This window comes from Neoarius graeffei, chromosome 1 (assembly GCF_027579695.1).
Source record: "Neoarius graeffei isolate fNeoGra1 chromosome 1, fNeoGra1.pri, whole genome shotgun sequence".
In the NCBI taxonomy this organism is placed as follows: Eukaryota; Metazoa; Chordata; class Actinopteri; order Siluriformes; family Ariidae; genus Neoarius; species Neoarius graeffei.
Window position 1 is genome coordinate 50,523,349 of NC_083569.1, and position 27,704 is coordinate 50,551,052.

General features: G+C 41.8%; 1 protein-coding gene across 1 annotated transcript; it reads left to right on the forward strand.

The window, feature by feature from the left end:
- Positions 1 to 1,798: 1,798 nt before the first annotated feature.
- mad2l1 (MAD2 mitotic arrest deficient-like 1 (yeast)) lies at positions 1,799 to 25,853 on the forward strand. Its single transcript, XM_060923444.1, has 5 exons — positions 1,799 to 1,964; positions 3,355 to 3,501; positions 4,441 to 4,561; positions 22,812 to 22,915; positions 25,554 to 25,853. Exons 1-5 carry the CDS (start codon positions 1,901 to 1,903, stop codon positions 25,724 to 25,726), a joined length of 609 nt encoding a protein of 202 aa, XP_060779427.1. The 5' UTR covers positions 1,799 to 1,900; the 3' UTR covers positions 25,727 to 25,853.
- The last annotated feature ends 1,851 nt before the right edge of the window (positions 25,854 to 27,704 follow it).

A 27,704-nucleotide genomic window follows, 5' to 3' on the forward strand; every position in this document is an offset into this window, starting at 1 on the left:
CACTCCAAGAGCAAGGCGTGTAATAGTCCGCAAGGTCACAAAGGACCCCAGGGTAACTTCTAAGCAACTGAAGGCCTCTCTCACATTGGCTAGTGTTAACGTTCATGAGTCCACCATCAGGAGAACACTGAGCAACAATGGTGTGCATGGCAGGGTTGCAAGGAGAAAGTTGCTTCTCTCCAAAAAGAACATTGCTGCTCGTCTGCAGTTTGCTAAAGATCACGTGGACAAGCCAGAAGGAAAAATGTTTTGTGGACGGATGAGACCAAACTAGAACTTTTTGGTTTAAATGAGAAGCGTTATGTTTGGATAAAGGAAAACACTGCATTCCAGCATAAGAACCTTATCCCATCTGTGAAACATGGTGGTGGTAGTATCATGGTTTGGGCCTGTTTTGCTGTATCTGGGCCAGGACGGCTTACCATCATTGATGGAACAATGAATTCTGAATTATGCCAGTGAATTCTAAAGGAAAATGTCAGGACATCTGTCCATGAACTGAATCTCAAGAGAAGGTGGGTCATGCAGCAAGACAACGACCCTAAGCACACAAGTCGTTCTACCAAAGAATGGTTAAAGAAGAATAAAGTTAATGTTTTGGAATGGCCAAGTCAAAGTCCTGACCTTAATCCAATCGAAATGTTGTGGAAGGACCTGAAGCGAGCAGTTCATGTGAGGAAACCCACCAACATCCCAGACTTGAAGCTGTTCTGTATGGAGGAACGGGCTAAAATTCCTCCAAGCCGGTGTGCAGGACTGATCAACAGCTACCGCAAATGTTTAGTTGCAGTTATTGCTGCACAAGGGGGTCACACCAGATACTGAAAGCAAAGGTTCACATACTTTTGCCACTCACAGATATGTAATATTGGATCATTTTCCTCAATAAATAAATGAGCAAGTATAATATTTTTGTCTCATTTGTTTAACTGGGTTCTCTTTATCTACTTTTAGGACTTGTGTGAAAATCTGATGATGTTTTAGGTCATATTTATGCAGAAATATAGAACATTCTAAAGGGTTCACAAACTTTCAAGCACCACTGTATCATTTCTAAATAACTGTGTGTATGTAACAAAAATTCTGTAATATTCCTGCAATACTCCAGGTTGCCTGCGACCCTGTAGAACAGGATAAGAGGCTACAGATAATGGATGGGCGGGTGGCACGGTGGTGTAGTGGTTAGCTCTGTCGCCTCACAGCAAGAAGGTCCGGGTTCAAGCCCAGCGGCCGGCGAGGGCCTTTCTGTGTGGAGTTTGCATGTTCTCCCCGTGTCCGCGTGGGTTTCCTCCGGGTGCTCCGGTTTCCCCCACAGTCCAAAGACATGCAGGTTAGGTTAACTGGTGACTCTAAATTGAGCGTAGGTGTGAATGTGAGTGTGAATGGTTGTCTGTGTCTATGTGTCAGCCCTGTGATGACCTGGCGACTTGTCCAGGGTGTACCCCGCCTTTCGCCCGTAGTCAGCTGGGATAGGCTCCAGCTTGCCTGCGACCCTGTACAGGATAAACGGCTACAGATAATGGATGGATGGATTGAAACAAACAAATATATTTTAAATTAGAACATTTTGTGTCTTGAGTTCCACAAATATCGCAAATGCTTTCATCAACTAAAAACTGAATGTTTATAAATGTTTTTTTTACACTCAACACTCATTTAATAGCCTCTGCCATTCTTTGCATGAAATGTCCCATGTTGAGACAAAAAAAAAAAAAATTCAAAGCGTTCAACATGAACGAGGCGTGTGACGTCATCAGCTGACGTCGGTGTTTTGAATGTGCGCATGCGCAAAAGTTCAAACGCGGTCTGAATTCAAACCGTGTGGCGGGTAAAAAAGAAAACAAGTTAGCTGCTGTAGGACGGTAAAAGAGAGAGCTGTGGAAAGCTAAAACACGATAAAATGTCCCAAACTTTACAAGGAATTACTTTGAAAGGAAGTGCTGAACTCGTTGCTGAGTTTTTCAGTAAGTGAAAATATTTATTTTTGTGTTTAACCAGTGAGATACAGTATACAGAGTTAGCTAAGCTAACTTAAGTTAAGCTAGCTGCATTTAGCATACATCAGAAATGGGCCTTTCACAGTCACGTGACCTGATTATATTTAATTGCATTTACCTTTTTGTTTTCCAGTTCAGGGAAATGTAATGCTTGGTGCAGTATTTTTGGATGCTGGTATGACTAAAATGAAGTTTCTATTGCGCTTTTATTCATTCACCCAGCTGGTCCATGATGGGAATTAGCATTAGCTTTAGCTCACTTGTCCATCCATGTAATACACTGTACTGACCAATCATCGATTTAGCCAAATGATGTAGGGTTTGTTTTATTGTTTTAAATGATCTCTTGAATTGATCTTGTTGTGATGAAACCTGGATAACGTGGCTGTCAGAGTTAGACACATACCATCATGATCCAAGTTATTCATTCCACCTTTACTTCCTGTCTAGTGTCCCACTTTTAGATCTTTTGCCATTAGGGGTTGTTTTACAATCAGGGTACAAAGTTTGTGTCACAGGGGTCCAAAATTCAAATTGATTCAAACTGGTTCTTGTACCAGTTTTTAAGTGAAGGACGAGTTAAAGAACAGATTTCAGGTAACTTTTTTGACATGTGTGTATGGTAGTTTTGTGTAATCTGCTATAAGATAAAGAAGATTAAGTGTAGCTGTACGCAGGGCTGGGAGAAACAAATGAAGTGATTCTCGGAGAGGACTTTTTTTTTTTGACAATTCAGAATCCACTACTTCCATAGTGCTTTTAAATATAAGGCTGTAAGCTTTGTGTTAGTTGTCTCTAATACCGTATTTATGTCCCAATATCTTGACCACATTTTAGGATGAAAATAATCATTTTAGATATGTTATTTTATATTGAAAAATTAGCTGTCTCGGAGAGGACGTTTTTTTTTTACACAATTACATACTAATTTGATCAAAATAGTCTGAAAACTTACTGGCATTCAACATTAAAACTTAACTATGTTTCCAATGATATGGAACCAAATATGTGTTTTATGGTATAAAGAATGATGTAAGTGCATCCCTTTTGGAGCTACCTGTGGTCAAAAAAGCACTTTTTCTAAATGACACGAGTAATTTTGCTAAATATGACACATTGCCATACATTCACCAAAAATAACGTTATCACCAATTTTTTTTTTTTTTTTTTGCATGGTAAATAGAGCTATCACAGGGCTACAATAAACAACCAAGTTTATTTAGTCAAGCCTTTTGATATTGAAGATAAGTGTTAAATGTGATTTTTAGCTTGCGTACCCTGATTGTAAAACAACCCTTAGGACTTTTTTTCTGAGTAGATTTGGTTCAAATATTCTTCTGTGACTCTCATTGTGCAGCATTTGGGATCAACAGCATTTTATACCAGCGAGGCATCTATCCTGCAGAGACCTTCACCAGAGTCACCAAGTATGACATGAGTCTCCAGCTCACCACAGACCCCAAACTGAAGAACTACCTCACCAACGTCGTGATGAAACTCAAAGGTTTGCCTATTTTGCACACACTGCGGATATTAGACGGCCATTCTAGTAGTTTTAATGTAGAAGAACAACAACTTTATTCATCACACGCTTGTGAAATTCCTCTCTGCATTTAACCCATCTAAAGCACATGTGCGTGCACACGTACCCAGAGCAGTGGGCAGCCATGCTAACAGCGCTCAGTGAGCAGTTAGGAGCCTCGTTCAAGGGCACCTCGGCCCAAGCCTGTTCCATATTAACCTAACCACACGTCTTTGGGCTGTGGAGGAAACCCACGCAGACACGGGGAGAACATGCAAACTCCACACAGAAAGGCCCCCGCTGGCCACTGGGCTCGAACCAGAACCTTCTTGCTATGAGGCGACCATGCCACTGTGCTGCCCAAATACTGTCAGAACTCAAGGTTTCTGTAGCTTTCCTTCATCAGACTGCTATCATATAATCTGATCAGTTGTCATTTAAGTCTGCTACCTTTTTTTATAATACTTATTTTGGTGTTCTGATTATTCCTGGGCGGCACGGTGGTGTAGTGGTTAGCGCTGTCGCCTCACAGCAAGAAGGTCCTGGGTTTGAGCCCCGGGGCCGGCGAGGGCCTTTCTGTGTGGAGTTTGCATGTTCTCCCCGTGTCCGCGTGGGTTTGCTCCGGTTTCCCCCACAGTCCAAAGACATGCAGGTTAGGTTAACTGGTGACTCTAAATTGAGCGTAGGTGTGAATGTGAGTGTGAATGGTTGTCTGTGTCTATGTGTCAGCCCTGTGATGACCTGGCGACTTGTCCAGGGTGTACCCCGCCTTTCACCCGTAGTCAGCTGGGATAGGCTCCAGCTTGCCTGCGACCCTGTAGAAGGATAAAGCGGCTACAGATAATGAGATGAGAATGAGATGAGATGATTATTCCTGCATATCATCCAGTGCTGAACACCTATGTTTTTCCCCCCTGCCAGAGTGGCTGTTTGACTGCACGGTGCAGAAGCTGGTGGTGGTGATCACATGCCTTGAGACAAGTGAAGTCCTGGAGCGATGGCAGTTCGATATAGAGTGTGACAAGACAGCCAAGGAGAGCGGGTATGCTTATAAAGGACTGGATCTGAAAACATGGTGGCTTATAAAACCTATTTCACAACCAGTGGACACACCTCCCCAGATGAATACACTTCACACTTATCACAACTCCTGTGGGTCATGTACAGTGGTGCTTGAAAGTTTGTGAACCCTTGAGAATTTTCTATATTTCTGCATAAATATGACCTAAAACATCATCAGATTTTCACACGAGTCCTAAAAGTAGATAAAGAGAACCCAGTTAAACAAATGAGACAAAAATATTATACTTGGTCATTTATTTATTGAGGAAAATGATCCAATATTGCATATCTGTGTGGCAAATGTATGTGAACCTCTAGTATTAGCAGTTAATTTGAAGGTGAAATTAGAGTCAGGTGTTTTCAATCTATGGGATGACAATCAGGTGTGAGTGGGCACCCTGTTTTATTTAAAGAACAGGGATCTATCAAAGTCTGATCTTCACAACACGTTTGTGAAAGTGTATCATGGCACGAACAAAGGAGATTTCTGAGGACCTCAGAAAAAGCGTTGTTGATGCTCATCAGGCTGGAAAAGGTTACAAAACCATCTCTAAAGAGTTTGGACTCCACCAATCCACAGTCAGACAGATTGTGTACAAATGGAGGAAATTCAAGACCATTGTTACCCTCCCCAGGAGTGGTCGTCCAACAGAGATCAATCCAAGAGCAAGGCATGTAATAGTCGGCAAGGTCACAGAGGACCCCAGGGTAACTTCTAAGCAACTGAAGGCCTCTCTCACATTGGCTAATGTTAATGCTCATGAGTCCACCATCAGGAGAACACTGAACAACAATGGTGTGCATGGCAGGGTTGCAAGGAGAAAGAACTGCTCTCCAAAAAGAACATTGCTGCTTGTCTGTAGTTTGCTAAAGATCACGTGGACAAGCCAGAAGGCTATTGGAAAAATATTTTGTGGACGAATGAGACCAAACTAGAACTTTTTGGTTTAAATGAGAAGCGTTATGTTTGGATAAAGGAAAACCCTGGTATTCCAGCATAAGAACTTTATCCCATCTGTGAAACATGGTGGTGGTAGTATCATGGTTTGGGCCTGTTTTGCTGCATCTGGGCCAGGACGGCTTGCCATCGTTGATGGAACAATGAATTCTGAATTACACCAGCGAATTCTAAAGGAAAATGTCAGGACATCTGCCCATGAACTGAATCTCAAGAGAAGGTGGGTCATGCAGCAAGACAACGACCCTAAGCACACAAGTCATTCTACCAAAGAATGGTTAAAGAAGAATAAAGTTAATGTTTTGGAATGGCCAAGTCAAAGTCCTGACCTTAATCCAATCGAAATGTTGTGGAAGGACCTGAAGCGAGCAGTTCATGTGAGGAAACCCACCAACATCCCAGAGTTGAAGCTGTTCTGTACGGAGGAATGGGCTAAAATTCCTCCAAGCCGGTGTGCAGGACTGATCAACAGTTACCGGAAACGTTTAGTTGCAGTTCTTGCTGCACAAGGGGGTCACACCAGATACTGAAAGCAAAGGTTCACATACTTTTGCTACTCACAGATATGTAATATTGGATCATTTTCTTCAATAAATAAATGACCAAGTACAATATTTTTGTCTCATTTGTTTAACTGGGTTCTCTTTATCTATTTTTAGGACTTGTGTGAAAATCTGATTATTATTTAGGTCATATTTATGCAGAGAAATAGAAAATTCTAAAGGGTTCACAAACTTTCAAGCACCACTGTAGGAAAAATGTCAGGCATTCATCTCATTGCTTTCTTTCTGTGGATATGCAGATATAATTTGCAAATATCTGTCTTGAGTATAAGATACATATAAAAATGTATCACCATGTGTACACAAAGTTTGCTGAGCTTACAGTGTACAATATGTACGAATAGCATGAATGATGTACAACCTCAACTCCGAAAAAAGTTGGGACGGTCAGGAAAATGAGGGTGGGAAAAAAAAGGAAAGCGTTTTTTTTTTTTCTTAAATTTACTTTGAGTTGTATTTCATTGCAGGCAGTATGAACCCAAGATATTTCATGTTTTGTCTGATCATTTTCATTTCATTTGTTGGTTATTTGTAATCATGATTTAGTACAATCAGTATTCAGAAAGGCCTAGTCTTTGAGGAACAAAGATAAGTTGAGGATCTCCGGTTTGTCAACAGATTTGTTAGAAAACTATTGAAATGGTTAAAAGCAAAGTTCCTCAAAGAAAGATAAGAAGGGATTTGTATTTTCACCATCTAAGGTGCATAATATCATTAAACAAGTCAAGGAATATGGAGGAATTTAGGTGTGTAAAGGGCAAGGGCACAAGTCTAAGCTAAACACCCATGATCTTTGATCTGTCAGACGGCACTGCACCAAGAGCCGCCATTCATCTATAGCTGATATAACCACATGGACTCGGGATTGATTACTTTGGCAACCCTGTGTCAAGCACCAGTATGGAGTTGCATCCACAAATGCCAGTTAAAATTTTACTGTTCAAATAGGAAGCCTTATGTTAACTGTGTCCAGAAGTGACGTCAACTACTTCTGGGCTCAGAGGCATCTGGGATGGACCATCACACGGTGGAAATGTGTATTGTGTTCAGACCAATTGGTATTCCGTGTCCTTTTTTTTTTTGGTAAGAAATGGACCCTGTGTGCTCTTGACCAAAGACGAAAAAGAGCATCTCGAGCAGGGGTCTCCAACTTTTCTGGGACTGAGGGCTACCCAAAGGATGAGAAACTATATGCAGGGCTAGTCATTCAAAATAATTTACTTAAAATAAATAAAAGGCGTAACATCCCTTTAAAATAAGACTATGTAGGGTTATATTCTTTTAATTAACAACAATCAAGGAATAGAAACTGGCATTTTAACATGAACATTTTTAATTATGAATAATCATAATCTCAACACATCAATACTGTTAGGAATTATCAACCTTTTTTTTTTTTTTTTCAAATTCCAAAGTTTAATTATGCTAACCCTTATTTGCATGGGTCCTTGAAATCCTTAAAAGTTTGTGAATTTGAGAAAAAAAAAATCAAGGTCTTGAAAGTTTTTGAAAATATACAGTGGTGCTTGAAAGTTTGTGAACTCTTTAGAATTTTCTATATTTCTGTATAAATAGGACCTAAAACATCATCAGATTTTCACACAAGTCCTAAAAGTAGATAAAGAGAACCCAGTTAAACAAATGAGACAAAATTATTATACTTGCTCATTTATTTATTGAGGAAAATGATCCAATATTACATATCTGTGAGTGGCAAAAGTATGTGAACCTCTAGGATTAGCAGTTAATTTGAAGGTGAAATTAGAGTCAGGTGTTTTCAATCAATGGGATGACAATCAGGTGTGAGTGGGCACCCTGTTTTATTTAAAGAACAGGGATCTATCAAAGTCTGTTCTTCACAACACATGTTTGTGGAAGTGTATCATGGCACGAACAAAGGAGATTTCTGAGGACCTCAGAAAAAGCGTTGTTGATGCTCATCAGGCTGGAAAAGGTTACAAAACCATCTCTAAAGAGTTTGAACTCCACCAATCCACAGTCAGACAGATTGTGTACAAATGGAGGAAATTCAAGACCATTGTTACCCTCCCCAGGAGTGGTCGACCAACAAAGATCACTCCAAGAGCAAGGCGTGTAATAGTCAGCGAGGTCACAAAAGACACCAGGGTAACTTCTAAGCAACTGAAGGCCTCTCTCACATTGGCTAATGTTAATGTTCATGAGTCCACCATCAGGAGAACACTGAACAACAATGGTGTGCATGGCAGGGCTGCAAGGAGAAAGCCACTGCTCTCCAAAAAGAACATTGCTGCTCATCTGCAGTTTGCTAAAGATCACGTGGACAAGCCAGAAGGCTATTGGAAAAATGTTTTGTGGACGAATGAGACCAAAATAGAACTTTTTGGTTTAAATGAGAAGCATTATGTTTGGAGAAAGGAAAACACTGCATTCCAGCATAAGAACCTTATCCCATCTGTGAAATATGGTGGTGGTAGTATCATGGTTTGGGCCTGTTTTGCTGCATCTGGGCCAGGACGGCTTGCCATCATTGATGGAACAATGAATTCTGAATTATACCAGCGAATTCTAAAGGAAAATGTCAGGACATCTGTCCATGAACTGAATCTCAAGAGAAGGTGGGTCATGCAGCAAGACAACGACCCTAAGCACACAAGTCATTCTACCAAAGAATGGTTAAAGAAGAATAAAGTTAATGTTTTGGAATGGCCAAGTCAAAGTCCTGACCTTAATCCAATCGGAATGTTGTGGAAGGACCTGAAGCGAGCAGTTCATGTGAGGAAACCCACCAACATCCCAGAGTTGAAGCTGTTCTGTACGGAGGAATGGGCTAAAATTCCTCCAAGCCGGTGTGCAGGACTGATCAACAGTTACCGCAAACGTTTAGCTGCAGTTATTGCTGCACAAGGGGGTCACACCAGATACTGAAAGCAAAGGTTCACATACATTTGCTACTCACAGATATGTAATATTGGATCATTTTCCTCAATAAATAAATGAGCAAGTATAATATTTTTGTCTCATTTGTTTAACTGGGTTCTCTTTATCTACTTTTAGGACTTGTGTGAAAATCTGATGATGTTTTAGGTCATATTTATACAGAAATATAGAAAATTCTAAAGGGTTCACAAACTTTCAAGCACCACTGTATATAAATAGACATGGGTCACTGAAAGTCCTTGAATTTATATATTTTGTGCAAAAATAGAAATTGAAGACCCTCAGACAGCATTGCATCAAGTACCATCATTCATCATTAGCTGATATAACCACATGGGCTTGGAATTAACTTTGGCAAACCTTTGTCAAGCTCTACAATACAGAGTTACATCCACAAAGTTTGCTTAACGTTCGCTCTCTTGCCGCTGTTTAACCTGCATCATTCAACTTCAGTCACTCATGCACACGTGATGGTGACTGTCGCACTTTCTTGAGGCAGGTGGAATTTATTTGTCTACTCATTTGGCCATGTTCATCAGAAATGTGTTTGTGTTGTGAAACTGGTGCTAATGAAATAAACAAGCAGTTTACTTTATCGCTCAACTTGCACACTGTTTTGCTGTGCTGTGTTAGAGAAGGCAAGAGACCACATAGTTTGCTTTTCTATAGCTCGTGGTGCTAAGAGGAGCCACGTCATTACGTCGCTGTATACGTCAGTTACGGCGCTACGTTTACATAAACCTTGGCGTGAATATCAAAGCAAAAACAACAAGGAAGAAGCAGCAGCAACAATAATAATAATAATGGATGACTTCACGTTTGTACAGCTGCGGCTTCTCGTCGCTTAAAAATGGCGATCTTTCGTGGTCTTGTTATTGTTGTTGGTCTGAACAACTCCGCCCCCCTGCTGACGTAAGCAGTTCTTTCCTCTGGCCCAGCAGAGAGTTGGTGCTAGCCTGGAACCGGTTTTTCTGGCCCCAGAGCCAGTTCTTTGTCAGTGGAAACAGAAAACCCGGTTCCAAACTAAGGCCCACTTTACACGGGGACGGTATAAAACAAAAACGCAAAAGTCCGTTTTCGTTCTCACTTTTTTCCGCGTCTACACGACCATTTTCAAGGAGGAAATCTGCGTCTATACGGTGACGCATAAATGTCTCCGCTACGTCTGCACGCATGCGCAACGTCTTCTGTCTTGTCTGATCTGCACATCTGCGCCGCTGTTCTGTCAAGTTATCCTACCAAGCATGCGCGAAATCCAGGAGGGTAGGAAAATTCAACAGTAGTTTTGTCCCACCGATCAGCTGGGCTGATCAGCTGGGCGAAAATCGGTGAGAATTTCACGCATTTGCCGATTTTTATGTTTTGTGCGTATTGGTCGAGTCTTTGGCCGAGTCAAATAATTTGTAATGACTTGTTTTGAATAATAAAACGGTCTGTATGAGAACTTGCTAGGATAACTTTACAGAACACCGGTCCGGCTGAGGTACTGTAGTGCTCGAGGGAGGAGCAGGAGCAAACCGAAACTCTTTTAATCTGCCTTTATTAAGTAACACTCACTCTTGTTTCGGTGAAGAGGAGAAAAGGCAGTGTCCATCTCAGCAAAATAAACCCGTTCGGCTGCTAGTTTTGTTTTCAGTCTCGGGTTTATGGTTTCACGAGCGGCTTGAATAGGCGGCGCGCGCGTGCGTGTGTGTGTAACTTGGCGACACCAAACTGAGGAGCTCCAGCCGGGCGGGTGAGCAGGAAAACACACCTACTGCATTAAAACACAGGGCAGCTTGAAGGTCCGTTGGATCGATGTAATCAGACATGCTCTTACTTTTTTACTTACTTTCTTACTTCCCGGGCTGGCATGTGCAGTATATGACATATGTATGACGTAAACGCGTACCCGACGTGAGCAGATCCGAGCAGAGTTTCGCGTATTGGGTAGTTTAGACGGATATGCAACGGGGGCCGTTTTTAACTTATCCACTCTGGAAGGCGTTTTCAATTTTATCCATTTTTCAGCCTCGGAAACACCGTCCTCGTGTAAACGAAAGGCACTTCTGATAAAATATTTAGTCGTTTTTACCCGACAGCGTCCTCGTGTAAACGGGCCCTAAGCACTGGCCCCGAACCAGCCCTGGAACTGCTTTGGTGGAAAAGGGGCAACAGTCTGCCATCACTGTAACAGTACAATAGAGAAGTCTTGACACATTCAAGCCTGTCTCTCTCTGTTTAATTGTTGACTGTGAGCTTTTGTAAAGCCTGCTAGTTCTCATTATAAAAATTCTTAGTGTTGTAACAGTAAGGCCAAAAAAAAAGTGTGTGTTTCCGGTTACGTAGATTTCAAAACTAGGGTCGGTAGGCAGGCTTTTTTTTTTTGAATTTTTTTTTTTCAAGATGGCTGCCATAACCTATATTTAGACAGGAATAATTTCACAAAATATAATTAATTTCTTTGCAGGTCACCTGAGTTACCACCTTCTGATGAATCTGATGCAGCATGAGACACCTTTTAACATGAATTTTTCTGTAAATATAACAGCTCAATACACCATGAGAGAGAGAGAGCAGCCCCGCCCCTCTCTGCTCCCTGAGTGCAGCTCGTCGCCTTGGTAACGGTGCAGGGAAAAGACACAATATAACAAGCAAAGAGCGCTTTTTCTCAGAGTTCCCTCTCCTCGAACAACGCTGATTTACACGGAAACGAAAGGAGCTATTCACAAAATTCTTGCACATTGAGTGCTACAAGGCTCCCATGGACACACAAATGTAATTTTTTTTTGTCCCTAGTGTAAAAAATGTGGCCACTAGAGCGAGTTAAAAACAAGTGACTTTTCTGATTTTGCAGTAAAAGCGCTGCCACGTTTATAATGTGAGTCTATGGGAGAGCGCGGCTGTCCTCTCCTTACTTTCAGACTTCTCATTCAAAAACTGTAAATTCTATCGCTCAGGGAGACACTTGTCTTGATTCACACAATGTGTGACTACAACTTTTGAGAAAATTGTGTGTGTAGAGTGAAAATTGTGGCTGAGAAAACAGTTTAAATGAGAAAATTAGAGCTTTTTGTTTTCAAGCTGCCTACACTCTAAACTCCTGAGCGCCACTGGTGTGTAACGCAATAGACACCCATTATAAAGCCTGAATTTCTCCAGGTGTGATCATGGTGTTTGATCTGTGACTGATCAAAAAGTATACAACCTAGCAAAAAACTTAAATGCCAGATCCACACAGGAGAATTTTGTCTCTGTTTTAAAGTTTGAATCATGTCTCTAGGTGAAGGACAAAATAAGCGTTATCTCTGCTTCTGTTCACTCCGACGGCCCCGACACACTACTGCCTCCGCTGAGTGCGCGCGCACACACTGCATGTCGGGGCCGCGGATGAGTTACTCTCCCCTGATCAACGGAGTCAGCGGGGAATTTGTGGTTATTATCGGTACAAACAGCGCGAATCACAACTTAAGAGTGAGGTTCAGTTTGACATTATTGTCAGTCCGTTAGATAAACATTTAATTTTATTAAAATAGAAAATTAATATTTAGAGCCTGTGGGCTACAAAAATAATAGTCATTAAAGTAGCCGGCTGGACTTAATTGTGTAGTCGGCTGTATGGCCGGCAGCTGGCGCTTGTGGAAAGCCCTAATTTTCCCAGTGAGTGACAAAAACTTCCGGTTCACGCGGTTGGGTTATATGTAAAAGCCACGACTGGGAAAAAAATGAAAAAAAAAAAGTTTAGGGTCGGTCGGGTAACCGGAAACACACTTTTTTTTTTTTTTTTTTGGCCTAACCTTGATCCATCTCTCAAACTCTACTGTGTTGGGTCCTTGAATTTGATGGAGTTAGGCCTTGAATGTCCTTGAAAAGTCCTTGAATTTGATGCTTAAGAAAGTGTGGGAGCCCTGTATTAGCTAATGTTAATAATGATAATAATGAACATATTCTGTTGTTTCTTGTAATCTCATGTTGGGAAAGTCCATTTGCCCTCTTTTAGAATTCTACACACACACACACACAAAAACATTCTGATATTCTCACTGCAATTAATAGCTGTTACATAAAAACAGGTCTGGAAATGCCAGAGGCACAATAATAAAAGGCTATAATTTTCCCTTTTCAACACACAACAATTCTGTGAAAGTTAAAACTATTCAAAATCCATTCCTTAAACTGCAGTGCAACAGTAATATAACACTCACACTCCTAACATAGCATACAAGCTGAAACTCTTAACTGCGTCCTTAAATGATTTCACCTTATTGCAGATTCATAACATTCAAGAAATCATTCTCTAAGCATTCTCTTAATATTCTTCTAAGTTTTAAAATGCATTGATTTTTGCTTGCGAATGGTTCCTAGTGGGAAGCCGGACACTGCATTGAGTCCGCCAGTGCCCTGTAGTCAGGGGTATAGCTTGACACAGCAACTCCGAGTGAATCTTCAAGCTGTAGATCAGTTAAGCAAGTTCTGTGTGTGTTTGTTAATGAAATTCATGTTAGAAAACGCTGACTCTCAGAGATGCGTCGAACCAAACAGATGCAACTTTCAAGGCTACTGTGTGCACACCTTTTTGTATTTTTCTGAGTCCACAAGATACCAGAAGTCTGAGGATCCCTGGTGGGCTTTGAGAGTAATGTCGTTTTGCAGCGTAATGATTTCCATTTCACTCTCATCAGCATTCAAGTTGAATATTTCACCTAGCTGTTCAGAAATGTATGTGATGTCACATTGCATGAAAGGATTAGCAGTGACTGCAACACATTAGTGCAGTTTATCAAAGTCATGAAATCTTTCTTCAAACTCTTGCCCAAGCTTAGATATTAGCTGGGTGCAAGGACGCGTTATCCTAATGGGCTTCATGGGCAGCTGCCCAGGGCCTCGGCCACTAGGGGGCCTCGGAGGTAGCGAGATCGGAAAATATGAAACGATATTTTCAGAAGTTTTGATCATATTGATAACATTTTTGATGCATTTCGCCACCCGTAAGGAAGCCCACCTTGTCCCGTCGCATAAATCACCCGTCATTGTCAATATGATCACTGTCCACCATGTCTTCACACGCTACGCCAGTTCAATGATTTAATGACTTCGCGTTCCAGAAAAGTAGGAAAGTGCCCTTGTAAGTTGGCCCATGGCTGTCAAACTGAATGCGCAAAGCTGTGTGCCACTGCTGTTTGGGACATTACATGTGTGAAAGGATGAAATGTCTCACATAGCCTAACATTTTGAGATTTATTTCTGAGAAGCGAGATATTTTTCTTTCTTTATCGCTCTTTGTTTTCACAAGTTAAAAGTCGCCTGGATTCCAAAATGAAAACGAACAGTTATATACCAAATGAATGTTCTTGTTCTGAATACTAAAGAAACTGTTGTAGGCCGAGGTTATGTTCTTGACATGTTGTTCATTGACTCACTCATTCAAAGGCTTCTTGAGGCTAAACTTTAGTTAACCAGACTTGTTAACTGTGATGTCTGATGGATATTTTCACCATGCAATTGCCTATTTCACCATTGCTTTTTCTCGATTAAATAGGTGTTGATGGATATAAAGTTTTATCGTTCAATAGTATTTCTAATTGTGCCACCGTCATTATTTAAGTTGCTGTGTCTAGTTAGACAGGCACGTCTGAGGGGGTGAATTTGCTGAGCGGGGGTGGGGCCTCGGGGGGGGGTGTCTGCCCAGGGCCTCGGCAAGGGTTAACGCGGCCCTGGCTGGGTGTACTTTTCTACAGCCCCGTCTAAGGCTATGGATGCAGGGGCATTCCCATTCAAAACTGACTGCACAGATGGAAAGTGCAGGAATTTCTTACTTTGCAAATGCACAGAGAAACTGTTCAACTTTGCTCTGAATGCGTTCACAGCACTGATCATGTCCGATACAATCTTACCTTTGCCTTACAGTTCAAGTGATTCAGTTTCCCTGTGATGTCTGTCAGAAAGGCAAGGTCAAGCACCCACTCAGTGTCCTGGAGCCAAGTTGTGTCCTGCCCTCTGGATTCCATGAACTTTGATTTTGTCCAGAAGTGACAAAAAGCGCTGCAGAACTCTACCCCTGCTGAGCCATCATATCTTTGTGTGCAGCAAGAGGCCACCGTACTCGGCTGACAGCTCCTCCAGAAGAAGTTTGAATGCCTGGTGTTGTGTGGCATTCACATGGATACTGTTGACAATCTTCACTACCGGAGTCATGACGTGATCAAAACCCATCACTTTGGCACAAATTGCCTGCTGATGGTTGAAAGTGGTAACTGAGGAAAATCTGGATCGCTTCTGCAGCGCGCAGTAAGACCAGAATGACGGCCGGTCATTGCAGGGGCTCCATCGGTAGTTACCGATACCAACTTTTGTAGTGGGATGTTTTTCTCTGTAAAATGGCGCTTTATGGCTTCGTCGACGTCAACAGCCCTTGTTGTGGTTTTCAGAGGCAGCGAAGTAAGCATCTCCTCCTTCACAGTGAAATCACTGAACACCATTCTGATGAAGACCATCAGCTGCGCTGTGCTAGTTTTATCCACCGCCTCGTCACATTGGATGCTAAAATACCTGCATGTACTCATGTCACCATTCAGCTGTTCCACCAAGTTAGTGGACATTGCTGATACTCTCCTGGCGATGGTGTTGGCACTTAGCTGAACATCCACGATGGCAGCAAGGATCTCCTTCCCATTCTTGTGATCTTTAAACAAAGTGTCTGCAACCACTGACATCACCCCTTTGACCACATCTCCGTCCGAAAATGCCTTTTTGTGCTTGGTCAGGTAGTGAGCTGCTCTGGAGGAAGATTCCATAGCCGCTTTTGATTGCTTTGCCGGCTTGGTGAAAAAAGACTGTTGTCTGCCCAAAGCTGCCTTGAGGTCACAAGTCTTGAGCACGTAATGCGCTGCCTGGAGGGTAGCTGGCATCAAACGTTCTGTGGCAAGTAGAAAAATTTCTCTCCACATTGTGTCTCTTAGCCAAGGCTACGGCAGCTCCACAGATCAGACACACACAACGTTCACCAACTTGTGTAAAGAACTCGTTCTCCCATTCATCCTGCAAGTAGTAAGTCTTCTTTTTCTTGCTCTCCGGCGTCACGTTTAAACACTTTTTTACAAAACTACCTTTACAGAAAATTTACAACTTATCGCACTGTGTTGATCTCTGTCCACTGGCAGGCTAATGACTGAGGACTGAACGCAAAGGGGAGTTGGCACAGTGGCATAGTAGGCTAAACTTTGACCCGGCAAAGAAAATTCTCTACATTAGGCTTCTATTTTAATTTAAAAAATGTTAGGGGGATTTTTAGAAAATACTTCTGGATTAAACTTCAAGGTGTTGAAAGCAATAAAAATAGTTTTTATTTTAAAAATTACCAAATATGATTTGAACAGTGTAGTAGTCACTGGCTATTTTTAGAATATCCATTGTGTGCACCTCCCAGGCTCCCGGCGGGCTACCTGCTGCCTGCGGGCACTGTGTTGGCGAGGCCAGATCTAGTGTGTTAGCAGCAACAAGTCCAAAAGCCAGGGTCTGTCATGATATGGGGTTGTCAGTGCCCCTGGCAAAGGCAATTTACACTTAATAGATGTCACGTTCATTATGTCTTATTAAATCAAGTCATTAGTTTTCTTTTGTTACAGACATGTAAAAGTTTTTTCCTTTGCCTGACATGTTTCGACGGTGTAACTTCCATCTTCATCAGAGGGTCACCCGGATGTTGGTGTGTGACGTGCTTTTGTAATCAGCTGATGTTACGGAGGTGTGACCTCCCGGTCAACATTGACAGGTTGGTCACACCTCCCGCTGTCAGTGCTGCCCCCTCGTTGGGGAGACAGGAAGGCGTTTTAGTATACGAAAAAAGGACCATGAAAAAGAAACAGAACAGAGACAAACGAGCAAAAAAAGATATAGCCACGCAAGAGAATCTCAAATCAGCAATAACAGACCACTGCAGAAGGGAAAAATCATATAATGGACTGGGACAATGCTCAAATCATACAACAAGAGAACAACAGATACCACCGGTGGATTAAGGAGTCAATAGAAATCAGAAAGCGTAGCCCAAGAACAATAAACAGGGATGAGGGGGCATACATGCTCTCCTACACCTGGAGCGCCGTCCTGAGGGGGCAGCACTGACAGCGGGAGGCGTGACCAACCTGTCAATATTGACAGGGAGGTCACACCTCTGTAACATCAGCTGATTATAAAAGCACGTCACACACCAACATCCGGGTGACCCTCTGATGAAGACGGAAGTTACACCGTCGAAACATGTCAGGTAAAGGAAAAAACTTTTACATGTCTGTAACAAAAGAAAACTAATGACTTGGCAATTTACACTTATGTGATGGCAGCATTAAAGGTGGGGTACGAGATTTTGGAATAGCGGTTCCCGAAAGCCATATTTTGAAAAGAAACAAGCCCGCCCTCGCCATGCTCCCACCCCCCGCGTCTCGTTAAGTTAGAGCAGGGGTCACCAAACTACGGCCCGCGGGCCAGATCCGGCCCGCCACCCCCCTTTGACCGGCCCCCCATCCCCTCTACCCCCCATCACTTGAACCGGCCCTATGAGGCAATCCCCAAAAGTGGTCATGGCCTATTTTTTTTAAATTGCTTTTTGGCAAATAATAACATGTCTGCATCTTGTATTTTGTTGATTTTATCAATTAAATTGATATTTAGTTATAAAATGAACTATTCATATTTTCCGAATTTTCGTCATATGCTCGCGATCAAGCAGTGACAGGCAGCGCATGCGCAAAGAACTGTCAGTGTTCAGGACAGCAAAATGGCTAGCGGTAAGCGAAAAGCTGACAGAGTGCAGAGTTTTTAAAGAACAGTGGACCACCGATTATTTTTTCGTTCAGTGTAAGGACCGTGCAGTTTGTCTTGTATGTAAAGAAAGTGTGCCGGTTTTCAAAGAATATAATCTGCGTCGTCACTATGAAACCCGCCACAAAGCAGGGTTCGAATTATAAATTTGACCCTATGGGGGTCTCTATTTAATAAAAAAAAAAAAAAAAAAGCAATGCATACTCGCTCTCCTGGACCAGCGCACTTTTGCGCACTGCAGTGCACAGCTTTCACACACAGGCGCGCGCATGCACGCACGCACACACGGTGTTGCGCATATATATATATTTAAACAAATTTTATATATATATATATATAAACAAATTTTTATATATATAGTTAAACAAAGGAAGATCGTTGTGAGATAGAGGACAAGTCTTCTTCGGACTTAACTTCACATTCGATTTCGCAGGCTGCAAATTTCAGTTTGCGCGCATAGTGGTGTGGTGGTGAAGTACAGCTGTACATGTTGCGGTTTAATACACGTTCAATACAAAGTTATGGCTGCATGGTGATCGGAAATGAAATGAGTTTTATTTATATTTATATGGTGATATAGGCTATTCAAGCTTATTATGGTGATATATGACGTGTTTGAGAGACTTCCACAGAAAATTAAGTTTGCTTCTTTCATGGGAGCCTGAGGGAATGGGAGCTCAGCTCCCATTGGCTCCCACGTAATTCGAACTATGCCACAAAGAGTATGCTAGTTTGCGAGGGCAAACAAAAGAAGACAGGATTCGGAGGATGAAATGCGGACTGGCTGCACAACAGAATGTATTCCTTCACCAAACCCAGATCAACCAGGCTGCTGTCCGAGCTAGCTATAAGGTAGCTCACCTACTAGCTACCCATGGAAAGCCGTCTACTGATGGGGACTTTGTTAAAGTATGCATGCTTGCTGTGGCCGAGGAGGTGTGTCCCGACAAGAAGGATGCGCTCAACGCGGCGAGTCTCTCCGCACCTACTATGACCAGGCGAACCGAAGATTTGGGGGACAACGTGTATGACCAGCTGAATGAGAGAGCGTCAGAATTCGAGTTTTTTGCTTTGGCCATGGATGAGAGCAATGACGTGCAGGACACAGCACAACTGCTGTGATCTATTGCTCATATTATAATTTCACTGTTTTTTAAAATGTATTTATTTTATATGCCTATTTATTTGACCTTTATTAAGTGCTGCATACAATTATTATTAATATTATTAATAATATCAACAGGCTTACCTACAATTTATAGTTTTCCACTCACCTTTGCCAGTGTCAATCACCTCAACTAGGCAGATGTTTCTTACCTTGACAGCTTTGATATTATTTTTATTAGAAAATAAATAAATGGAATATCAGTGGTATTTCAAATTAAAACAAAGTGTGAAGACTTGATTACTATTTTTGCAAACCACTAGTAAAGATAAACAAATATGTGCCAGGAATCAAGTGTTGATATAGTAGTATGGATATAGTAGTGGGGATGGCCGTGCCAGGCTAGTAATCTCTACTACACAATGAGGCCTGCTGGTGGTCATATTTGTCTGGGTTATACAATTCTATGTGATATAGCTGACCCGACCCCGGCCCCCCATCACAGTCAGGAACGACAATGTGGCCCCCAGAGAAAAAAGTTTGGTGACCCCTGATGTAGGTAGACACATTGTGTGAATCAGGACAAGTGTGGCTACTACTTTTGAGAAAATTGTGTGTGGGGAGTGAAAATTGGGGCTGAAAACACAGTTTAAATGAGAAAGTTTGAGCTATTTTTCCAAGCTCTCTACACTCTAACTCAGGGGTCACCAAACTTTTTTCTCTGGGGGCCACATTGTCGTTCCTGACTGTGATGGGGGCCGGGGTCGGGTCAGCTATATCACATAGAATTGTATAACCCAGACAAATATGACCACCAGCAGGCCTCATTGTGTAGTAGAGATTACTAGCCTGGCACGGCCATCCCCACTACTATATCCACACTACTATATCAACACTTGATTCCTGGCACATATTTGTTTATCTTTACTAGTGGTTTGCAAAAATAGTAATCAAGTCTTCACACTTTGTTTTAATTTGAAATACCACAGATATTCCATTTATTTATTTTCTAATAAAAATAATATCAAAGCTGTCAAGGTAAGAAACATCTGCCTAGTTGAGGTGATTGACACTGGCAAAGGTGAGTGGAAAACTATAAATTGTAGGTAAGCCTGTTGATATTATTAATAATATTAATAATAATTGTATGCAGCACTTAATAAAGGTCAAATAAATAGGCATATAAAATAAATACATTTTAAAAAACAGTGAAATTATAATATGAGCAATAGATCACAGCAGTTGTGCTGTGTCCTGCACGTCATTGCTCTCATCCATGGCCAAAGCAAAAAACTCGAATTCTGACGCTCTCTCATTCAGCTGGTCATACACGTTGTCCCCCAAATCTTCGGTTCGCCTGGTCATAGTAGGTGCGGAGAGACTCGCCGCGTTGAGCGCATCCTTCTTGTCGGGACACACCTCCTCGGCCACAGCAAGCATGCATACTTTAACAAAGTCCCCATCAGTAGACGGCTTTCCATGGGTAGCTAGTAGGTGAGCTACCTTATAGCTAGCTCGGACAGCAGCCTGGTTGATCTGGGTTTGGTGAAGGAATACATTCTGTTGTGCAGCCAGTCCGCATTTCATCCTCCGAATCCTGTCTTCTTTTGTTTGCCCTCGCAAACTAGCATACTCTTTGTGGCATAGTTCGAATTACGTGGGAGCCAATGGGAGCTGAGCTCCCATTCCCTCAGGCTCCCATGAAAGAAGCAAACTTAATTTTCTGTGGAAGTCTCTCAAACACGTCATATATCACCATAATAAGCTTGAATAGCCTATATCACCATATAAATATAAATAAAACTCATTTCATTTCCGATCACCATGCAGCCATAACTTTGTATTGAACGTGTTATTAAACCGCAACATGTACAGCTGTACTTCACCACCACAACACTATGCGCGCAAACTGAAATTTGCAGCCTGCGAAATCGAATGTGAAGTTAGTCCGAAGAAGACTTGTCCTCTATCTCACAACGATCTTCCTTTGTTTAACTATATATATATATATATATATATATATATATATATATATATATATATATATATATATATATATATATATATATATATATATATATATGCGCAACACCGTGTGTGCGTGCGTGCATGCGCGCGCCTGTGTGTGAAAGCTGTGCACTGCAGTGCGCAAAAGTGCGCTGGTCCAGGAGAGCGAGTATGCATTGCTTTTTTTTTTTTTTTTTTTTTTTTTTTTTTTATTAAATAGAGACCCCCATAGGGTCAAATTTATAATTCGAACCCTGCTTTGTGGCGGGTTTCATAGTGACGACGCAGATTATATTCTTTGAAAACCGGCACACTTTCTTTACATACAAGACAAACTGCACGGTCCTTACACTGAACGAAAAAATAATCGGTGGTCCACTGTTCTTTAAAAACTCTGCACTCTGTCAGCTTTTCGCTTACCGCTAGCCATTTTGCTGTCCTGAACACTGACAGTTCTCTGTGCGTGCGCTGCCTGTCACTGCTTGATCGCGAGCATATGACACAAATTCGGAAAATATGAATAGTTCATTTTATAACTAAATATCAATTTTAATTGATAAAATCAACAAAATACAAGATGCAGACATGTTATTATTTGCCAAAAAGCAATTTAAAAAAAATAGGCCATGACCACTTTTGGGGATTGCCTCATAGGGCCGGTTCAAGTGATGGGGGGTAGAGGGGATGGGGGGCCGGTCAAAGGGGGGTGGCGGGCCGGATCTGGCCCGCGGGCCGTAGTTTGGTGACCCCTGACCTACATGATAGGATTTGCAGTTTTTGAATGAGAAGCCTGAAAGTGAGGAGAGGACAGGCGCGCAGCCACATAGACTGCCATTATAAACTTGGCAGAAAAGTCACTCGTTTTTAACTCGCTCTAGTGACCTCATTTTTTACACTACAGACAAAAAAATTACATCAGTGTGTTCAGGAGAGCCTTTTGACGCCTCACTGTGAAAGAATTTTGTGAATATCTCCTTCCGTTTTCGTGTAAATCCCCGTTGTTTGGAGGGAGCGCACTGAGAAAATCCTGTGCTCTGTGTGACACTCTGTTTGCTCTCTCTCACTCACTCTCTCTCTCTCACACACACACACACACAAGGGACGGGCTGCTCGGGCTTCAGTCTGATTGATGTGTCAGTATCCAATCATTTTGAGGTGGTACCTCAATATGATTTGATGGCGTTTTTCCTTTTACACTGTAGACTGGATTAAAATATTTCATTTTTGGGTCAAACCTTCTATTGTACTGCTTGCAACATGGGTGTGAGGAGCTTTTCAAGCAATATGGTAAAAATACTCCTGAAAAAAATCTCATACCCCACCTTTAATGCAGAGAAGTATGACCAAAAAGACATGACAATGCAAGACCACATTCTGCACACATTACAAAGGCATGACTGTGGAAGAAGAGGGTGCCTGTCCCCAATAGAGAATGTGTGGTGAATTTTGAAATGGAAAAATATGACAACCCTGTACTGTTGCACATCTTAAGACCTATTTGCAGGAAGAATGGGATAAAATAACCCCCGAAACACTTCATCACTTGGTGTCTTCAGACCCTGAACATTGTTTAAGTGTTGTGAGAAGGAATGGGAATGTTATAAAGTGGCAAATGCTTTACAGCCTGATTTTTTTTTTTTTTTTTTTTTAATGTGTTGCAAGAATCAAAATTGAAATGCTTTTATTTTAGAAAAAAATAAAATTCAGGAGGTAAAACATCAAATAAATGGCTTTTTATGGTGTGTCTACATTAGTTTGTTGGTAAAGCACCGTGTATATGACTTATAGGCTTGAAATCTTTGAAGTTTCTTAATTGAGTTGCCCCTGCATTGACTTATAGTTCCTGCTTGTATGTAGTAAGTTGTGTTGTGTGTCACAGCGCTCCCAGGGAGAAGTCGATGAAAGCCATCCAGGAAGAAATTCGCTCAGTTATCAGACAGATCACTGCCACAGTCACCTTCTTACCTTTACTGGAAACGGCCTGTAAGTACAGCACAGCTGAAATGTTTGTCGGTTCACCAAAACTCCCCAGCTCCCACTGCTTTCTATGCAAGATGCTCAGAATAGTCTTAGAAGTCTACGTAAGAGTAAGTGCTGATTTCTAGCGTATGTTTCTGAAATAATCGCAAACTAGCAATGTTTCATAAGGCAAACACAGTAGGCCAAAAGTTTGTGGACACCTGGTCGTTACACCCATATGTGCTTGCCGAACAGATTTAAGGCCAATTTATGCTGACAACGCAGTCCTCGCAGATAGCGTCGCAGATAGCGTCTGTGTAGCGCCCCCCCCCCTTCGCAGACGCTCTGCGCGCACCTCCCAAAAATTGTGACCACCGCAGAAGCCTCGCAGACAGCGTCGCAGACAAGAGGGCTCTGATTGGTCCACTCTACATCCGCTGTACACGCACTTCTGCTTCCCTACTTTCCCGGTTTGGTTTGTTTTCACGACCGCCATTTTTAAAAACACGAGCGAAGATGGAGCAGCACGAAGAGCGGTTGATCGAGGAAGTGAGGAAGTACGGACATCTATACGACTCCAGTTCTAGTCATTATAAGTAACCGGAGGATAAACACTCCACTAACCACACCCACCAACTACTCCTAGCGATTTCGCAACTTCGCGCCCCCTTGCGTTGTGGCGGTGAATAACATCGTGCACGCCTATTACTCCCCACTCAACGATAAATTACAACTGTCTGCGAAAAGCTATCTGCGAAAGCCTCGTCGCAAGAGCATGCAGAGGCCCTTAGTCTCTCCTTTGCTGTTATAATAACCTCCGTTCTTCTGGGAAGGTTTTTCTCCAGGTTTTGGAGCGTGGCTGTGGGGATTTGTTCATTCAGCCACAAGAGCATTAGTGAAGTTACGGTAGGCGCTAATGTCAAGCGATCCATGTCCCAGTTCATTCAAAAGCTATACAGTGGCACTGAGGTCGGAACTCCGTTGGCATCAATGCTGGTGTGGAAAAACTCGAGTGTCCTGCACAATGTCTGTCTTGTGCACAGGGGCATTGTCATGCTGGAACATGTTTGGGGCCCCTTGGTTCCAATGAAGGGAAATATTTAATGCTACAAAATACAAAGACATTCTAGACAATTATATGCTTCCGACTTTGTGGCAGGAGCTTGGGGAAGAACCACAGGTGTGGTGGTCAGGTGTCCACAAACTTTACTATACCTGAGATGAAAACATGTATGGAACTGTAAGAGGAGGGGGCATAAGGCCACCCATTTTTTATCTTTAGGTTCACAGATTTTTTTCAATATATTTTTGATGTCGGTCGAAATAAAAATAAGTGTCCTTGTCCAAACTTTTTTTTTTTGCATGGCAAAATTTCAATGTCGGATTAAGATGATTTAAATTCAAGAGACACTTTACACACACACATATATATGCGCGCACATTGAAGGCTGATACATTCGTGCTACTTGATTCGATAGGACTCTGCGGCACCATCCTCTTCTAATCCCACAGTCAGATACTTGCAGCCAAAATCGCGAACTAATGTTATGGCAGGCATATTCGGCATCGCGCTCGTTACATCACCACCACCTTTCTGAGAACCAAAGATCGTTTTGATCTTTTCATTGTTTACTTTCAACGCTTGAGAGGCGAAATCGCCCACGTTTTGGTTAGTGAGACAGTGAAAAGACTTTTCTTTACCACACTTTATACTTACGTACAGTTGAGGCGAAAGCTCAGAATCCATGCTGTCAGCGTCGCTATGGTCAGCACAAGGTTGACACTGTCGTAAAGCGGCCGTAAATACCATAAAAACATTCAAGTGAATACTCAATGTCGTAAATAGTTTCGTTTTCTGACTCGGCTGAAGTGGATATATACAACACACATTGTCGTTTGTATTTGTGATTCTAATACTTTTTACTTAAAGAAATATGACCTAGTACCAGGGATACAGTGCTGTTACAAGAAAAATGTGACTTTTTACATTTCTTTTTGTATGTTTCGGCAGTTAAAATAAAAATACGCACAGACTTTATTATTTTTCTAGTGGTTGTATTTAACTGCCGTCAGCGGATCCGTGATCCGAAAAATCTAAAATAAGTCGCCTAACCAGATCATTGCTCCACTTTGTTTAGGTGTTCGTATAGGTCCACACCAGGAATAAAACACACACTTTTTTTTTTTTTTTTTCTCCTCCCCCAATATATCCTTGCTTGGCATACCTCTGGAGTTTTTGGCAACACTTTGAATCTTTCTCTGAAGCATGAAAAGTCTTTAAAACACACACGCACACAATAAAATAAGTCTCTTTCAGCTGTGTCTAAACAGGTTTGTAACATGCAAAAGAAGAACTTCCCCTAAAACAATCCCATAATGCAGCTCGACATCTCAATGCCCTATAAATTTATAGTAATGATTATGGTATTTCTGGTGTAAACACTTTGGCTAAAATTCAATCAAACTGCATCGCAGTAGGACTAAGTAATAAATCCCTTCAGAAACTGTAGAACTGACTAAACCTCAAGTATTTCATGGGGTCATGCTGTGGGTGTCTCTTTCTTTCTAAATAAATATTTATCTAATCTTTCTCCTTTGTGGTTTTTTTTTTTTTTTTAAGCCATATTCCTGCTCATGTTTTTGATCCTCTGAATTGCGACAGGTGCGTTCGACCTCCTGATCTACACGGATAAGAATCTGGAGGTCCCTGAGCAGTGGGAGGAGTCTGGACCTCAGCTTATTAACCAATCAGAGGAGGTTCAGCTTCGCTCTTTCACCACATCCATCCACAAGGTCAACGGTATGGTGGCCTACAAAAGAACAAACTCTATGTAACCATAGAGTCTGTCTCTCTCTCCCTGTTTTGTTTTCTGTACATAGTTTATGCCCCCCCCCAACATTTCTCTGCTTTACTGAGGTTTTTATGACTGTATCTGTAAAAATAAAAAATGTCCTGATTTAACACCGAGTTCAGGCTTCTTTACTGTTGTTACTTTCAATGTGATGACTGCAGATGGCCAGTAGGTGGCACCAGTCTTTCAGTAAAGCATGAAAGCAAGTGAGGGATTAGAGAACACAAGGGGCTGAGATTCCTCTCCAGTAAATACACCATCCCATATACTTCCGTTTTGGGTTAATTAAAAAAAATAAAGATGCCATCATCTCGGTTGTTCTTCTCTAGAGGAATTTGATTTTGTTTTAGCTTTAATAGAAATATTTTCCGACAACAATATATAAATAATGACCTAAAAAGACTGACACTTCCTTTGATGACTTCTGAGGACATTGAAGCATGATAATCGACACTAAATATTAGAGAATTGATAAAATTAATAAATATGAAAATTATAGATCAATTTAGCAACAAAAGTTACACTGAAGGCTACGTGGATTATGTACAGTGGAGAAAGTGTCCACACCCCATTAAAATAAGTTTTTCTAATGTAAAAAGAAATAGACCACAATAAATAATTTAAAAACTTTTCACACCTTTAATGTGACCTATAACCTGTACAATTCAATTGAAGAACAAACAGATGTGTTTGGGGGGAAAAACATACACAACCAGCTTATTGTACGTTTTTTGTGTAAGTGTGCCCACCCTTAAACTAAATGCTTTGTTGAAGCACCTTTTGATTGAATTACAGCATTCAATCTTTTTGGGTCGGAGTCTATCAGCCTGCCACATCTAGACTTGGCAATATTTGCCCACTGTCCCTTGCAAAAGCGCTCCAAATCTGTCAGATTGCGAGGGCATCTGTTGTGCACAGCCCTCTTCAGGTCCCTCCACAGATTTTCAGTTGGATTTAGGTCTGGGCTCTGGCTGGGCCATTCCAAAACTTTTTTGGGGTCATTGTCATGCTGAAAGAGGAAATTCCAATTCAACTTTCTAGCGGACACCTGAAGGTTTTGGGCCAAAACTGACTGGTATTTAGAACGGTTCATAATTCCCTCTACCTTGACTAAAGCCCCTGTTCCAGCTGAAGAAAAACAACCCCAAAACATGATGCTGCCACCACCATGCTTCACCGTGGGGACAGGGTTCTTTTGGTGATGTGCAGTGCTGTTTTTGCGCCAAACATACCTTTTGGAATTGTGACCAAAAAGTTCAACCTTGGTTTCATCAGACCATAACACATTTCCCCACATGCTTTTGGGAGAGTATTTATTATTTATTTATTTATTCCCCCCCCCCCCCCAAAATTTAGCCGGGCCTGGATGTTTTTGTTTGACCCTACCTCATAGTCCAGACATATGGAGAATACGGGAGGTTGTTGCCACATGTAGTACACAACCAGTACTTGCCAGAAATTCCTGCAGCTCCTTCAGTGTTGCTGTCGGCCTCTCGGCAGCCTCCCTGACCGGTTCTCGTCTCGTCTTTTCATCAATTTTGGAGGGACGTCCAGTTCTCGGTAATGTCACTGTTGTCCCATATTTTCTCCACTTCTTGATGACGGTCTTCACTGTGCTCCATGGTATATCTAATGCCGTGGAAATGTTTTTGTCCCCTTCTCCTGACTGATAGCTTTCAACAATGAGATCCCTGTGATGCTTTGTAAGCTCTCTGCGAACCCTGGCTTTTGCTGGAGGATGCAACTGAGTAAATGTCTGAACTTTATCTGGGGTTAATCAGAGTCATTTTAATTGATGGCAGGTGTGAACCCAAAAAGACTGAATGCTGTAATGAAATCAGAAGGTGCTTCAACGAAGTATTAGTTTAAGGGTGCGCACACTTGCGCAACCAGCTTATTGTACGTTTTTTAATTTTGTTTTTCTCCCTAACAGATTTGTTTGTTATTGAACTGTACAGGTT

Excerpts from the sequence above, each read along its gene's own strand:
- mad2l1 (XM_060923444.1), top strand. The coding sequence starts at position 1,901 with ATGTCCCAAACTTTACAAGGAATTACTTTGAAAGGAAGTGCTGAACTC. Across the intron at positions 1,965-3,354 it reads ACTCGTTGCTGAGTTTTTCA|CATTTGGGATCAACAGCATT; the intron begins GTAAGTGAAAAT and ends CTCATTGTGCAG. Across the intron at positions 4,562-22,811 it reads AAGACAGCCAAGGAGAGCGG|CGCTCCCAGGGAGAAGTCGA; the intron begins GTATGCTTATAA and ends TGTGTGTCACAG.